This window comes from Oryctolagus cuniculus, chromosome 11, assembly GCF_051225735.1.
Source record: "Oryctolagus cuniculus isolate XC-2025 breed Fujian yellow rabbit chromosome 11, ASM5122573v1, whole genome shotgun sequence".
Lineage (NCBI taxonomy): Eukaryota > Metazoa > Chordata > Mammalia > Lagomorpha > Leporidae > Oryctolagus > Oryctolagus cuniculus.
The window spans coordinates 107970729-107986254 of NC_142877.1; the positions used below are offsets into that span (position 1 = coordinate 107970729).

General features: G+C 52.6%; 1 protein-coding gene and 1 long non-coding RNA gene across 9 annotated transcripts in view; one reads left to right on the top strand and one right to left on the bottom strand.

Moving 5' to 3' along the window:
- APPL2 (adaptor protein, phosphotyrosine interacting with PH domain and leucine zipper 2) overlaps positions 1–11887 on the bottom strand; it is a 50614-nt gene extending 38727 nt beyond the window's left edge. For all 6 annotated transcript variants that reach the window (XR_016216998.1, XR_016217001.1, XR_016216999.1 and 3 more), the window contains exons 1-2: positions 11753–11887; positions 4967–5065 (exon numbers count right to left, since the gene is read on the bottom strand). Coding sequence is in view for 2 of the 6 variants with exons in the window: in XM_051846053.3 (XP_051702013.1) it covers positions 4967–5065; positions 11753–11806 (153 nt within the window). In the remaining 4 variants the exon portion in view is untranslated. The remainder of the gene's footprint in view (positions 1–4966; positions 5066–11752) is intronic.
- Positions 11333–15357, top strand: LOC138844422 (uncharacterized). 3 transcript variants are annotated; one of them, XR_011380245.2, is made up of 3 exons: positions 11333–11506; positions 14619–14742; positions 14867–15357. It is a non-coding gene; the product is annotated as an uncharacterized LOC138844422 (long non-coding RNA). The 3 variants fall into 3 exon arrangements; XR_016217002.1 differs by lacking the exon at positions 11333–11506 and adding an exon at positions 11805–12081 and having other exon boundaries at positions 14867–15003; XR_016217003.1 differs by lacking the exon at positions 11333–11506 and adding an exon at positions 12081–12204.
- Positions 15358–15526: the final 169 nt, after the last annotated feature.

Genomic DNA, 15526 nt, shown 5'->3' on the forward strand with positions numbered 1-15526 from the left:
AACCATGGTTCTGGCCTCAAAAAATTCTAATATCCACTAGGAGAAAAAAGCAGGGGCAGGTGCTTGGCTTAGAGGTTAAGATGTCTGGGCCGGTGCCGTGGCTCACTAGGCTAATCCTCCGCCTTGCGGCACCGGCACACCGGGTTCTAGTCCCGATCAGGGCGCTGGATTCTGTCCCGGTTGCCCCCCTTCCAGGCCAGCTCTCTGCTGTGGCCCGGGAGTGCAGTGGAGGATGGCCCAAGTGCTTGGGCCCTGCACCCCATGGGAGACCAGGAGAAGTACCTGGCTCCTGCCTTCGGATCAGCGCGGTGCGCTGGCCGCAGTGCACCGGCCGCGGCGGCCATTGGAGGGTGAACCAACGGCAAAGGAAGACCTTTCTCTCTGTCTCTCTCTCTCACTGTCCACTCTGCCTGTCAAAAAAAAAAAAAAAAAAAAAAGTCCCTCGGAAGCCTGCATCCCCTATCAGAGTTCCCGCGTGAGAGTCCCAGCTGCACTCCCAATTCTAGCTCCCTGCTAATATGCACTCTGGAAGGCCCCCTGGGTCCCTACCACCCACAGAGAAGACTCAGACTGAGTTCCTGATCCCCAGCTTCAGACTGGCCCAGCTCTGGCTCATGAGGACATTTGGGGAGCGAACCAGCAGACAGAAGCTCTCTCTCTCTCCCTCTTCTCAAATATCAATTTTCATAAAGGCAGAAATAAACAACACACACAAAATGCCACCGGCCAGCACCAATTACAGAGGCTCGGCAGCAGCTGCAGGAGAACAGGTTGCAGCTGCCCGGTTTTCCCACCACGGAACGCACAGGTGCGCACGTATGTCAGGCTGTGCAGCCATGGTCGGGATTTCAGGACACTCCCTGAGCACGTCGTCTCAGTAAACTTCACTCGAAGGCCCTCCCTAATAAATACACTGTAAACACCAGAAAAAAATGTAAACTAGGGGGGGAAGGAAAAACTTACGGTCCATATACAAAATCAAGACAAGAATCACAGGAATGTATTAAATATAAAATCTGAGCAGATTTAAGTGCCTGTCTAAACCTACTGAGACACTGCTGAAGTTTTCGCAGAGCACTGTGAGAAAGCAGTCTGCTTTGTCAATGCACTGAAATGGATACAGCTTCCTCCATGCAAATGACCCACGAAGGAGCGCTCAGCTCCCACCGCAGGCAAAGGCACAGCCGGGCTAAGTGACCAGACGTGACTCCAGGGACTGCTGGGAGATGCTGGAAGCAGCTTCAGCCTATAGCTTCGTTCTGGAGCTTACACCAACAGAATTTAAAACTTCCTGCAAACCACACACATCAGCAAAACTGTTCACGGAACTTTTCTCTAGTTTTTGTCACTCTGTCTAAAACTGAGATTTGCAAGGAACTCAACAGACTAGAATTCAGAATTTACTATGCAGGCTGATTAAAATATCTTTTCTGAGCATAAACCTGATTGGAAACATACAATCATGAAAAAGCCACATCTTGATAAACGCCTGTTTTTAAAAAATGAAATTACAAAACTCTGTAAATCGGGAGTATGGGTGGGAGGGCGGCAGGCAGGAAAAGAAGCATCGTGTTTCCAAACCTGTATATATTAAATGCACAAAGTTGCAGTCCCTAAATAAAAAATATTTTTTTAAAAAAACTATCAACCTAATTCAACATGTTTAAGTGTAAAGTATTTAAGGAATAACATGAAATAAGTCCAAGAAAACATAACTTTGGGAAAATGAAAACATCGAGAATATATTTAATACATATATTTAATATAGATTAAAACAAACTGGTCAAAGAGCACTCGGGAAACTTCTTTGTTAAACTGGAAAGAAACAGATAGACCATCTGAGGTTTCAAATCAACCTGAAAAGCCCACTGGCCCCCAGCCTGCCACTCTGACGGCACTGATGGCCAGGCCGTGGCTGAGCCTGGCAGCGCAGGGCAGACGCCTTCCCCAGCTCTGCCGCCGCGGGACTCGGAGCAGGAGGCAGAGCGCCTGGCCAGCACAGAACCCACGTGATGATCATGTGCCGGGAGACAGCCTTAGGGAATGCAAGACCCACTTATTGTTGGCAAAACGTAGTTTTCTGGCTCAAAAGAAAAAGGCGTTAAGAGCGTGTGTGGCCTCCTCGGGTAAACGGTTCTGGTAGCCGTGGAAGGCAGACGCACTGTGGGCAGGGGCACAGACAGCCTTCAATAAGAGATAAATCATCCAATGACAATGTTCAGATGACTGAACAGCACACAAGTTCAGCCGTAAGTCCTGTCAAAAACACTGGGGTTTTTGAATTGAGAACATTTAGAGAAAATACAAAAAACATACAACACATAAATAAGCAGGGCTTCAAATTAAAAATCGACAGAGTGAGCATTTAGCCTACCAGTTAAGACGCCAGGTAAGACATTAGCGCACCTCTGGCTTCTGCCTCCAGATTCCTGCCAGTATAGACTCTGGGGCAGGGGTAACAGCTCGAGTGACTGGGCTCCTGCCACCCACCAGAGAACCCGGATGGAGTTCCAGGCTCCCGGCTTCAGTCCAGCCCATCCCAGCTACGGCAGCCATGCAGGGAGGGAACCAGCAGAAGAGACGGAGTTCCCTCTCTCTCCCTTCCTCTGCCTCATAAGTAAATAAATAAATGTCTAAAAACTGACATAGTACTCATGTCTCCAAACTCTGAATGGCTTACAAAGCAAACAAGCAAAATCACAAACCAGCACAACTTCCTTCATCAACAAAGCCAGTTCTAACTAATCAGTTACACTGCTATACTACTGCGGTTTCCATCAGCAGGACACTGGACTGGAAGGCGGGCTGGGACTCAACCCCAGGCACTCTGCTATGAGGTATCGGAATCCCATGTGGCGTCTCAACCACTGTGCCAAACACCCAACTGTAGATCAAACCTTTAACAAGATCCCCTTCCCCACTCTTCAAAATCAGTGTTTCACAAGAGAATTACGTTGGGCACCCCGTCATGTACACACATCCACACACACGCACACCTCTTCCTGTGTTCCCTCACTCCTCCACCCTGCTGTTCCAAGCCAGACCTGGGCATCATTCATCATGCATGCACCCCCACTGACCTCTTCACACTCGCTCAGTGGCATCTCACCCCTAGCTGCCTCGGGAACCCAGCTATTCCCTTGTACTCTACGGCCACTTCCCTGGTGCCCCAAGCAGACTAGTGAGGTGGCTGAGTCTGGTTTCAGGCTGACTTGCTCTGCCACGAATTAACTGGGGGGACCTGGGCAACTTGCTCAGCAGAATCCTTAAGTCTTCTTAAGGATTAAAGGGGGTGTAAGAATAGGGTAACAATAACAATGTGCACTCCACAGAGTTGTCAAAGAATGTAAAGGAAGTAATCAATGTCAAAGTCCCTGAAATGTCCTAGCAGGTAGCAGTGAGTATTCAGTCAATCTCACTGATCACCATCCTCCTCCTTTTAGGTGTCCAGCCCAACTGCTCCGGGTCAGGAGACCAGCCACTCCCAGCATCACCTGCAACCCTCTGGACATCAGTCTGTCTCCCACCCACCCGTAAGCTCCCTAGTGGCAAGGACTGAGTCCTTCCCTATACAAGAGTGAATGACTAATAATCAGGGAGTAAAAACAGGAGTACTAAGAGCTATATAATAATTGACTACACACAACTTTATACTAGAGCTTTATACTACTGAATGTGGCATTCTTTAGACAGCATCAATTAGAAAAAGAAACATTAACACAGAACTATGGTAGCAAGGAATCAATAATGAAAACTGGCAGTAGCTGGGATACTTTAATGGGTAACATGATTTTATTTTTAAGTAACTCATAAATGTTCTCCTAGAAAGTAACCTATGTGAGCACTGCTTGATCTTAAAAAGATTCACTCTGGGGGCCGGCATTGTGGTGCACTAGGCTAAGCCTCCCCGTGCAGCACCAGCATCCCATGTGGGTGCCTGTTCTAGTCCTGGCTGCTCCTTTTTTTTTTTTTTAAGATTTATTTTATTTATTTGAAAGAGTTGCAGAGAGAGGTAGAGACAGAGAGAGGTCTTCCATCTGCTGATTCACTCCCCAAATGATAACACCAGAGCTGAGCCGACCTGAAGTCAGGAGGCCAGGAGCCTCCACTGGGTCTCCCACATGGGTGCAGGGATCCAAAGACCCACGCCATCCTCTGCTGCTTTCCCAGGCACATTAGCAGGGAGCTGGATTGGAAGTGGAGCAGCCTGGACTCAAACCAGCGCCCAAACGGGATGCCGGCACTGCAGGCCGGGGCTTCAACCTGCTGGGCCATAGCCCTGGCCCTGCTCCTCTTGACAGATCTAACTCTCTGCTGTGGCCTGGGAAAGCAGTAGAACATGGCCCAAGTGCTTGGGCCCTGTACCCACGTGGGAGACCTGGAAGAAATTCCTGGCTTCGGATTGGCCCAGCCCTGGCTGTTGCAGCCATCTGGGGAATGAATCTGCAGATGGAGGACCTTTCTCTCATCTCTCCCTCTCTCTGTCTGTGACTCTACCTCTCAATTAAATAAAGTCTTCCAAAAAAAAAAAAAAAGATTCACTCTGGCTACTCAGCAACTTACTTTCCATGGTTTTGCAAGCTGGAGATATTTGTTCCTCAAAACAAAGAAGCCACCCAACAGTTTCAGAACTGTGACTCAACTCGCTTGAAAGCCATCTGTGCCCTCCCAGGCTGCCATCCAGGACTGCGCATCCACGAGAACAAGATAAAAACGAGAGGAGACTCGGAGGCCTCCCACTGGGGTACGATTTGTAGAAAGCAACCCAAAGCTGTTCTGGGTGCCCTCGCACTGGTCTGGGTACAGGAAGATCACCTTCTTTCCTAAACAACGCAAACAGACTGTCGTGGGTTTTTTTTTTTAAGGTGAATGGAAGTGAGAAAAATTAAGTCGGATGTTACTGCAAAATCTCAACGTTCCCAAGCTCTGAGAGATGCCCCGGGGAGGGCAGAGGCCCGCAGTGTACCTGAGCTCCGTAGACGCGCTGCATGGCCTGCAGCAGCTGGTTGGTGTGATCCGTGAGGGTGCCGGCATCTTCTTCAAACACGCTCAGCAGAGAGCGAGTCTGCAAGAGAAGAGGGCAGGGGCTGGATGACTGCTCAGCGGAGAGGTCACGTGGGAGGTGGGACACACACAGCCCCCGCACCCGGCACACGCACGCAGCACACTGAGGGAGAGGACGACACCTGCTGGTCCACCAGCTGGCACCTCCTGCCTCTCCTGCTGACCGGGGGCCTGGAGCTCTCAGAGCTTCCTTCTTGTTTAGATTTTATTAATTTATCTCAGAGTTACACACAGAGAGGGAAGGAGAGGCAGAGAGAGAGAGAGGCAGAGAGAGAGAGGTCTTCCATCTGCTGGTTCACTCCCCAATTGGCTGCAACACCTGGAGATGCGCCAATCCAAAGCCAGGAGCTTCCTCTGGGTCTCCCATGTGGGTGCAGGGGCCCAAGGACTTGGGCCATCTTCCACTGGTTTCCCAGGCCATAGCAGAGAGCTGGATCGGAAATGGAGCAGCCGGGACTTGAACTGGCACCCATATGGGATGCCAGCACTGTAGGCGGCGGATTTACCTGCCACACCACAGCTCTGGCCCCCCAGAACTTCTTTACAATGGGAGAGTCAGGGCCAGATAAAAAAGCCATTTTTTAAAAGATTAATAAGACTAAAGGGCTCTCATCTGGCCTGATTTGGGCTCCCACCTACGCAACAGTGAAGGTCATCCGATAAAAACTGCTGCAAAGGGCAGCCTCTCCCTTCACATGCACGAACTGAGCACGAGCCGAGAGCTGGCTGTGCACCTGGGGCACCTGGGCCTGGAGTCGCCCCAGAGCGCCAGCTGTGCGGCTGCCTGCTGCAACTGTGAGCGTTGTATACTAGTATGTCATTCTTTCCTCTTAGGATGCCACAGTCACTTTCCATGGTTTGCATCGCATTTTATTCACCCAACTTTCAAGCTCATGGCCAGGAAATGCCCCATGCCCTGGGCCCACCACTGGTAGCTCTGGGCACAAAACTCAAACGGAACAGAACGACAAAGCCAGCTCGGGATGGCAGCTGAGCCAGGTCACTGGCAGGCAGGCGTCTCCCGTCATGCCCCGCACAGCCCCTGGCACATGGCAAACACCAAGGAGACGGTGATGTACTGCAGCGGGCAGGAGCCAGGATCAGGGCGCCCCGTAAGAGACTCGGCCACACAAGCGTCTTGCGTGAAAGTGCCCAGTCCAGTGGGAACGGACGCTCCGACATTCACAATGATCTCCGGAAAATAATCCACTAGGCAAAGATGGAAAGTTAGTTACAGAAACTCCCTTAATGAGGTGACAGAAGAGCGTTTCACGAAGGATGAGTCCTGGTGAACGCTCCTTATTCCCTGCAAACGAATTCCAACTGCTTCTCTCTTTCAGCTAAGGGGTCAGAGAAGTGGCTCGTGAGGCCTGGCCACCCTCTGGGCTAGGGACCCGAGCACTGGGAACAGGTGGCCCTTCCACTTCCATGATATTTTAGAGGTACTATCCTTGTGCTAGGTACTAAGTGCTTTAAAATACATAATTTCATTTTAATGCTACTGCAAAACTGTCTTCAACATAATTATCTATAAATGTCACCTAGGGGCCAGTGCTGTGGTATAGTCGGTTAAGCTGCCACCTGCAATGCCAGCATCTCATACAGGTACCAGTTCAAGTCCCGGTTGCTCCACTTCTGATCCAGCTCCCTGCTAACATGCCTGGGAAAGCAGTGGAGGATGGCTCAAGAGCTTGGGCCCCTGCACCTACATCAGACACTGGGATGAAGCTCCTGGCTCCTGGCTTCAGCTTGGCCCAACCCCAGCTATTGTGGCCATTTGGGGAGTGAACCAGCAGATGGAAGATCTCTCTTTCTGTCCCTCTTTCTCTAACTCTGTGTTTCAAATAAGTCAAGTAAATCTTTAAACAAAAATGTTATTGAACAGTCAAGGTTCTTTTTATAAACTTATTTGAGAGGTAGGAAGACAGACCTGCCATCCGCTGGTTCACGCCCCAAATGCCCACAACAGCCAGGACTGAAGCTGAGACCAGGAATCCAACCACTTGAGTTGGGTGCTGGGGCCAAGACTCTGACATGAAACACAGGCACCAACCCCGGGCCAAACTCCCGCTCCTCACAGGACTTCCTGTGCTCACGGCGCCCGACGCTGAGGATTCTGGTACCTTCCCAGGTTATTACTAACATGACTAGGGAAGAGGTGATACAACCAGACCGCAGTCGGTCAGCTCTTCAAAAAAATCAACACTACGAGGCCCAGTTAGCTCACTCCTATTTCCTGCTTTTAGTACTCTTCGGAAGATAACGGCACAGGAGATAGAAGGAAGATGAAGAGAGAGGGCCTGCCTAAAAGTCCTCCACGTTGAGGGAAGAAAGAAAACGAGAGCGACCACTGACTCTGCCCCTCCTGCGTGCAAGATGCTGTGCGTCTGTTGGGTCACCTCTGCCTTCCAACAACTTGACGATGTAGACACCATGACTGCACTGACCCCATTTTACAGATGATGAAACTGAGGCTCATCAAGGTCAAGAAACTTGTTCAGCCTCCCACTGCTAAAAGCAGCAGGGCTGGGACGGAAACCCAGGGCGGCTGGCACGGCCGGTCACCCTCCTCCACGGCAGGAGGCTGCCTCTGCTGGGCAGGGTGGGGCAGGGGCTGGCTGCAGCCGGATTCTCCGGTCACCCCACTGGAAAGCTCTCACCTACAGCAATGGAAGGAACTGCATCACTAGTGTCGGCTCTGTGTTTTTCTTTATACTGAGTGTGAGACACCTTGTAGAACTGGCAGAACTCCAGTCTTCCCTTCCTAAGTGAACTAGACCGTGATCACCCTGGGAAAAACACAACCGGAGAGCCAGGCGCTGTGTGGCTCGTGACGCTCACCAGCAGGACGTCTGCTCAAAACTCTATCTGGAACAACAGGGATTCCTGAGACCATGGGCTGGGCAACGGCAGACCAGTCGCTCAAATTCCCCCAGGAGAGCCAGGAGACACCGGTGGGTGTCACTCCCAGCTGCCCCGGCACGCGGGCATGGAGACGCTCTGTGCGTGCTGCTCACTGTTCACAGCCAACTCAGCTAAGCAGTGGCTCTCACTGCAGTTCTACACACAGAACACGAGCTCAGGGGGCCAAAGGTAACAGTGCTAGATTCAGGGTCTGCATTCCGCCTGTCCTGCCCACCCTGCTCCCTCAGGAGTGTGAGTGGCCCGTTTACCCTCGGATAAGGCCTCAGCTGTGCATCCTGCCTTCCTCTTAAACAGGCGGGGTGCTACCTAACCAAACAGTCCTAACATTCTCAACGGCAGCCTCAGCACCGAGGACTGAAACAATGTGACGGTTAGAGAGGCTGGCGCTGTGGTACAGAGAGGGTTAAAGCCCTGGCATCCATTTGGGGAGCCAGTTCAAGTCCTGGCTGCTCCACTTCCAATCCAGCTCCCTGCTAATGTGCCTGGCAAAGCAGTGGAAGACGGCCCATGTGCTTGGGCCCCTGCAACCACGTGGGAGACCCAGAAGAAGCTCCTGGCTCCTGGCTTCAGATCAGCTCAGCTCCAGCTGTTGCAGCCATTTGGGGAATGAACTGGTAGATGCAAGACCTCTGTCTCTGTCTCTTCCTCGCTCTGTCTGTAACTCTGCCTCTCAAATAAATAATCTCTAAAAAAAAAAAAGTGCATCATAAATGAAAAGAGCCATGGAGCAAGACCCCTGAGCAGTGAAATGTACAAAGCACTCAGGCTATGTGTGAGGCCTTCGGCTTGAGCAAACACAGGGACTAGGTGGCTGGAGACGGCTGCTCCCAGCTGGGCCACCCAGCCTGTCCTCTTTGACTCCTCAGTATTTCGGTCATGCTAACTGCAAAACACACGAGACACCCAAACAGCAAGCCACAGTGCTTCCGTCTTCACCTAACCTCAAAAGCTGCTACATGCAGGACGAGAGGACGAGCCCCCAACGCAGCAGGAGCTGAAGGAGCTGCAGGGGCTCGCGGCTCACTTGTGCTCCTACCAGAGCAGCGCTCACGGCGTACTGGGACGGCTCCCCAGAACAGACTGGGCGCCAGCGGGGGGCAGGCCCCCACTTATCACCACATGCCCACAGCCAGCAGAGGCAGGAGCTCGCCAACAGCCACGGACAGCAAATATCCGAATCCCCAAAACCTCCCACTCTCTCAGGTCAGAGCCAGGCAGAAAGGCCGGGCGTCCGCCCACAGTCTAGCTTACAACCATGGAGCAGCACCGCGAGCTAGAAAGGAGGGAATGAGTGCATGTGTCCAGGGCCAGTCAACGTCCATTCAGCTCTTCTTGGGTCACTCGGCGCAAATACAAAAGCTTCTGTGTTCATCAGTCCTGTGCAAGCAGGTGACTAAAGCCTCCCTCGCAGCTGCTCCCCAGAAACCAGAGGAAACAAAACGCACGGGCTCTGGGATCTCCCCCTCTGGGGGAAAACGTTTTAGGTGGCCGACGGTGGCCAGGCCAGGGGCCAGGAGCCTGGGCTAACGTGCACAATCCTCTAGTCCTGGCCCTTGGCCGGGCCGCCGAGCTCTCGGGCAGTGCCTTCTCTTCTCTGCTCTCCAGTCGTTTCTAGAGGACCAGCTATAAAAGATGGCCTGGGGATCCAGTGAGCTGATACAACAGGGCCTGGCAATAAAACGCACTCAGGAGCTCCGGCTGTCTTCATCTTTCCACGTAAGAGGAAGGTGCTGGGCAAGCTTCCCTCTGGTCCGAGTCTATGAATCGCCCTGGGAGCGAGGCCGGGCAGGGCCGGGCCAGGCCACCTGCCATCCAGCGCTACCCGCTCTGCGGAGCGTCCCGGACCTTACAGTGCGCGTGCGTGCTGTTCCACAAGCACAACAGGACCCCTCACAGGGTGCGGCCGAGGTCGGCAGCAATGATAGAGGCACTCCCTTCGTGAAGAGGCACGTCCAAGCGCAATGAGTGTCCACAGTCATAAACGCCACGCGCAGAGCCACAAGCAGGCAGACAGGACGGACCGCTGCGGCTCCTGCGGCTCCCTGAGCACACACCTGGGCTCCCTGCCTCTCGCTCTGCAGATCTGGGCTAACTGGGCCGGCCTCTCGGTGGGGATTTGCTGACCCACCCCCATCCCAGGAGAAGTCAGGGACAGGGTCGGAATTAGAATCCAGGCCTGCCAGACCGCTCACTGCGTCCTCAGGGCAGAGTAAACCCTACAAACCACTCTCCCAGTGTAGACTCGCTTGTGGGAGCCAAGACCTTAGGGAGGACAACATGGCAGCAGTTAGTGCGACCTCCCTCACGTGGCTCGGCCATCACCACGTCTGGTAAGGAAAGCAGTGTATCTTAGCACCTCGGTATCCCCAGCCACAGAGCAAACAGAAATCCCTGGTTACAGTGACTGTTAGAAACTTCCTCTTTCTGACGTCCAGATCCCACACAACAGGTACAGATGGGTAAGGTGCCTTCTGAAACTGTCTTCTGTCCACTGAACAACACAAGTCTCATACAGGAGGCCTTGGGAAGGTCAGGCAGCCCAGTGGATGTGAATTTAAGAAAGGAAAAAAGAAAAGCCACAGCTTGCTTTCAGTTACGCAGGAATGGGCACGCAGAGCTTCTGATCTATTCTGGGCTGGAGGGGTGCTGAGCAGGTGTAGGGACCTGCACTCAAGGATCACCCTAGGAGGCGCGATTCCCTCCAGGGAGAAAAGGGACTGGGACCCAGGACGACCAGGCAAGACCAGAACAGCTTAACTGCATTCGGATTTTCCCAGAGTTGAGACAGTAAGGAATAGACACTTATTTCAATAACCCAAGGATGCACACAGGAGGGCAGATTTGAAGTTGGGGAAATGTTAAAGGAAGAGGAATGGGGCTGGCGCTGTGGCACAGCAGGTAAAGCCATCGCCTGCAGTGCCGGCATCCCATATGGGCGCTGGTTCGAGTCCCGGCTGCTCCACTTCCGATCCAGCTCCCTGCTGTGGCCTGGGAAAGCAGCAGAGGATGGCCCATGTCGTTAGGTCCCTGCACTCACGTAGGAGACCTGAAAGAAGCTCTTGGCTCCTGGCTCCAGATCAGCTCAGCTCTGGCCTTTGCAGCCATTTGGGGAGTGAACCAGCAGATGGAAGATCTCTTTCTGCCTCTCAAATAAAATAAATAAATCTTTTAAAAAAGGAAGAGGAACAAAAGACCCCAGAGCAAAGGCTCCGGGTCAGGAACTCATTTGCTGAACCTACAGGCAGCTCTGGCCCGCAGCTCAGAGCCTTTGACTCGCGTGTTTGCTAAACAAGCTCCCCTGTGCCACAAATAGGGCAAGCAGCGTAATCCTCTCTCTGCAAGTGGGACAACGATGCCAGGGAGGCCTGGGGCCGCGGGGACGGCATCCGGGCTCCTCGCCTCCCATCCTGGCCCGAAACCCACCAGGTCTCATGACACCAGTACTAGCGCGGGACGGAGCTCGCAAGCAGTGAAACAGGACAAGACCTCGCGCCAGACCCAGCCCACAACTCTCCAGGTACTTCCCCACTGCACTCAACAGCCAGGAGGGACACGCATCACCCCTACTTTGCACAGGACAAAGCGAAGACACCAAACGCTGATCTGCCCCGAGCACTCGGCTCCTAAGGCAGGCGGTCCTCACCCCACAGCTCGGTCTCAGCTGAGGCTGGAAGGTCGTCACGACACCGTCCACGACCCCCACGGCCGCGGGGTCTGCCCGCCCACCCCCTCCGAAGGATCCGGCCTCACGCCGCGGGCGTACCTGGGGGCTGTCCTGCAACGCCTCCTCCAGCAGGAGCTTGTCCACGGCGGGCATGGCGCGGCGCGGCGCGGCGGGGCCGAGGGCCGGACGGGAGCACGAAAGGCGAGAGGCGCGGCCGTCCAGGGTGCTGTGGGCTCCGGCGACGCGGCGGACGCTCCGTGCCCGCGGTAGCCACGCGCGCGCCCACGCCTGCCCAGTGGCCGCCGCCGCCCGCCCGCCGGCCCGCCTCCCCGGCCAGCCCAGCCCAGCCCCCGGCCAGCCGGCCGGATCAACAGGAAGTGTGGCGAGCGCCAGGCCGGGGCACCGGAAGTGTGGCGGGATCAGGCCAGGTACCGGAAGTGTGGCTGCCCCACTTCCGCTTCTGCACGCAGAGGGATCTCTTGCGGTGTTGGGGCTCCGCTTTCGGCAGTGAGGGCGTAGAATGAGTGAAACCGAAGAAAGGGGTCTCTAGGGTGGGAAGATAAGGCTTTATCTGCTTGTGGGCACCCGAAAAGCCTGCTGAATGGAAGGAGATAGGAGCGAACGGATTTTGCTGCGGTTATTCTCACTACTTCACGCAAGGACAGCCCTGCTCTTGGCACATCTGGTTCAGTGCTGTCATCGGACAGGAGAAAATGGGACGCAGAGAATTAAATGACTTGGTTAGGGTCAAGCTGAAAGCCAGAGGAAGAGGGATGTCATTGTGCCCTTGGCCTGCGCCATTCTATGGCTTCCATCCTGCTTGGTTTCCCCACCATATACTTTCTTCCCTGAAGGGGAATCATGCTCATACGTGCTGCTCCATTTTCCTCTATTTCCTACCAAGTGCAATTCAGTTAATTTCACATTACCTTCATATAATATCCCAGACGCTTTAAAAATCTAATCTGTCCCTTTTAAAACTATTGTGAAGTTTCGGACATCCCCTTAACAGTATCTGAAATTCGTGGACACCTGTGAGGTTAGTGACAGGGGTTTGAAGATGGACAGTGTGGAGTTGCCATGACATCCGGGGAGAGATGATGAGCCCCCTGCAAGTCGTATGTAACCTTTGGCCCATTGAAGACCAATGGGGGAAAGACACCGTGAGACATAAAAAGGGCCCAAGAAGGGACCAGGTCAGAGAAAAACTCGGGGTTTGAGAATGAGAAAAGAAAGACGGAAGGGAGGAGAGGGGAGGTGCAGCTGCCAAGGGTGCTCCGGGCTCAGGTGACCCGTTTGGAGAAGATGCTCAGCAAACGGCATGGGGGGAGGGGGTAGGCAAGTTCTTTGCCTGCAGTGCCGTTCCTCCTGCTTCCCTGTCTCGCCGGCCCAGCTACCACCTTCACATCCCAGATTAACGTGAGCTTCTGTGAACATTTCATTTCCTCCTGTCCCCCTAAGGGAAGTAGGTCTTCCTTTCCTTCAATGTGCATCCATGGCACTTGGCTGGATTGTTCTAGAATAACACCTCTAATTGTTCCCACCCCAGCCTTCCAGCTAGAGTGAGCAGAATCTTTTTCTTATTTATTTCTGTAATTATAGTGCCTAGTCCATTACCTAGCACAAAACAATTGCTTGATGAATGCTTATTAAAACGTAATGTGTATTATTATAAGTTACACATGATTAGTACTCCAGAGTTTAGGAAGTGTTTCCATGATCTGCTTTCATTTGACACCATCATGCTGTGACATTCTGCCTGTTACTCATTCACTGCTTAGCATCTGCTGTGTGCTCGACTCTGCTTTAGAAGCTGAGGATTTAACTTGAAGAAAATAGAAGTCCCTGCCCTAATGGAGCTTACGTTGTGATGGGGGTGAAGGATTCCGGGAGGTGACCAAACTTGGAGCTGAGAACTGAGTAAGATAATTGAGTAGCAAAGCCTGGCGTGAACAGCATGTGCAAAGACCCTGAGGCATGCACACCAGTTTGAGAAAGAGCGGAAAGGCCAGAGTGGCTGGAATGGAGAGAATAGAGGGAGAAGAATGGGAGGAGATGAGGAGAGGGCAGGGGACTGAGCCCAAGGCAAGATCTAGCAGCTGGTGAGGTTGGAGGAAAATGAGGAGAGGGATACAGCCCCTAGAAACCTTGTTAATAGGAAACTCAGAGGTACTAATCCTGCTAAAAGCCTTTGACCCACAATGTCAAATGCAGCTAGGAGATCAAGTGAGAAAAGACTTGAAATTGACCTCTGGGCCTGCCAACAGGAAAGCTGTTGGTACAACTTTGATAAGAGCAGTTTTACTTCCAAGCAAGGTGGTGGAAAGAAAACAAAGACAGTTCTTCCTAGAACTCTTCCAGGAAGGGGATGGTTGGAGGGGAAGTACCCTCAGGAGATGGTGAGCTAGAGAGGTATTTTTTGTTTGCTTTAAAGAAAGCTTCAGACTTTGGGTAAATATTTCACCTTTCCAAATCTGCTTCCTCGTCTATGGTGCGGAGAATGACAAAGTTAATCACTAGCTCTTGCCTATGCACTTCTGGGTCCTGCATTCATCAGGACCTTTTCTGTCGCAAACTGCATAACCCTAACTCCTGTTAGCTTACAGAAAACGGGAAAGGCTGAAACTGAGGGGGGAGGAGCCAGTTCCTCAGATGCCTTGTCTACTGTCAGGAATGACCCAGTAGAGTGGGAAAAAGTTGGAACATGGGAGAGGGAAGTGACAATTACAAGAGCAGAGTCACTGAGCAGACAACAAGGAGTGGGGCTGAACCACAAGGACGGTTCAGAGAGATACTGGGCACAGTGAGTTGGTGGATGGCCTGGGGGAGCAGGAAGGAGTTCCTTCCTGTCTTTCTTGGTTCTCAGCAAGATAAGAGGCAAGGCCATCAACTCCAAACCATGATGGTAAAGAAAGGAGAGGGGAGGGGGTGCGTGCTAGTCAAAGTGGTCACATCCGTTTTACAGATGCTGCTACTTAGGCCCAGATGTGACAGAGCCAGGCTCCCAGATGCCAGGGCAGCAACCAAAGAGAAGAAGGAAGTCTGCTCAGGCTACCTGGCCCTGGGACGCCACTCCCTTCACCCACCAGGTCTGATTCACCTTGAATGCTCTGTGTTTGTTGAATGACTAACTTCCTGTCTCTCCACCCGGGACTCCTGGGACTCCAGCTGTGTTTGCACTGACCATCTGTGCGTGCACTTTGCTTCTTGCAGCCAGTCCATGGGAGCTAAAAGAGGGAGCCGAAGACCTGCAGGGAGAACGGAGACCTTGAGGTCTGAAAGGCCACCGTGGAGACCAATGAAAGAGAGGGAGAGGGAAAGGACCTCACCCTTTCCGGAGTGGTCATCTCATGATGGGATCTGGCCCTGATGGCCATTCAGGGCACAAATATGATCTTGTCACTCTGCTGTTGAAAACCTTTTGGTGGTGAGAGTGGGCATTTGGTGCTGTGGTTAAGCCAGCACCCTTGGCTCCACTCCCAACCCCAGCTTTCTGATAATGTGCAGCAGGTAATGGCCCGAGTACTTGAGTCCCTGCCACCCACATAGGAGAGACCTGGATTGAGCTCTGGGCTCCTGGATTCAGCCTGGCTCAGCCCTAGCTGTTGCGAACATTTGGTGAATGAAGCAGCAAATGGGAGTACCCCCACCCCACCCCGTATCTGTCTCTGTGCCTCTCAAATAAATTGAAATTCATTTTAAAATCCTTTGGTTATAATAATAATGATAATTGCACATATATGTTGCTGTAGCTATTGCCATGTGCCAGGGACTATACTATTTTGCCTGCCTTACTTCTATGACTTGGAAGTAAGTGTCCCTCCAAGATTCACACATTGAAACTTAATCGCCAAGGCAGCGGCCTTAAGACTA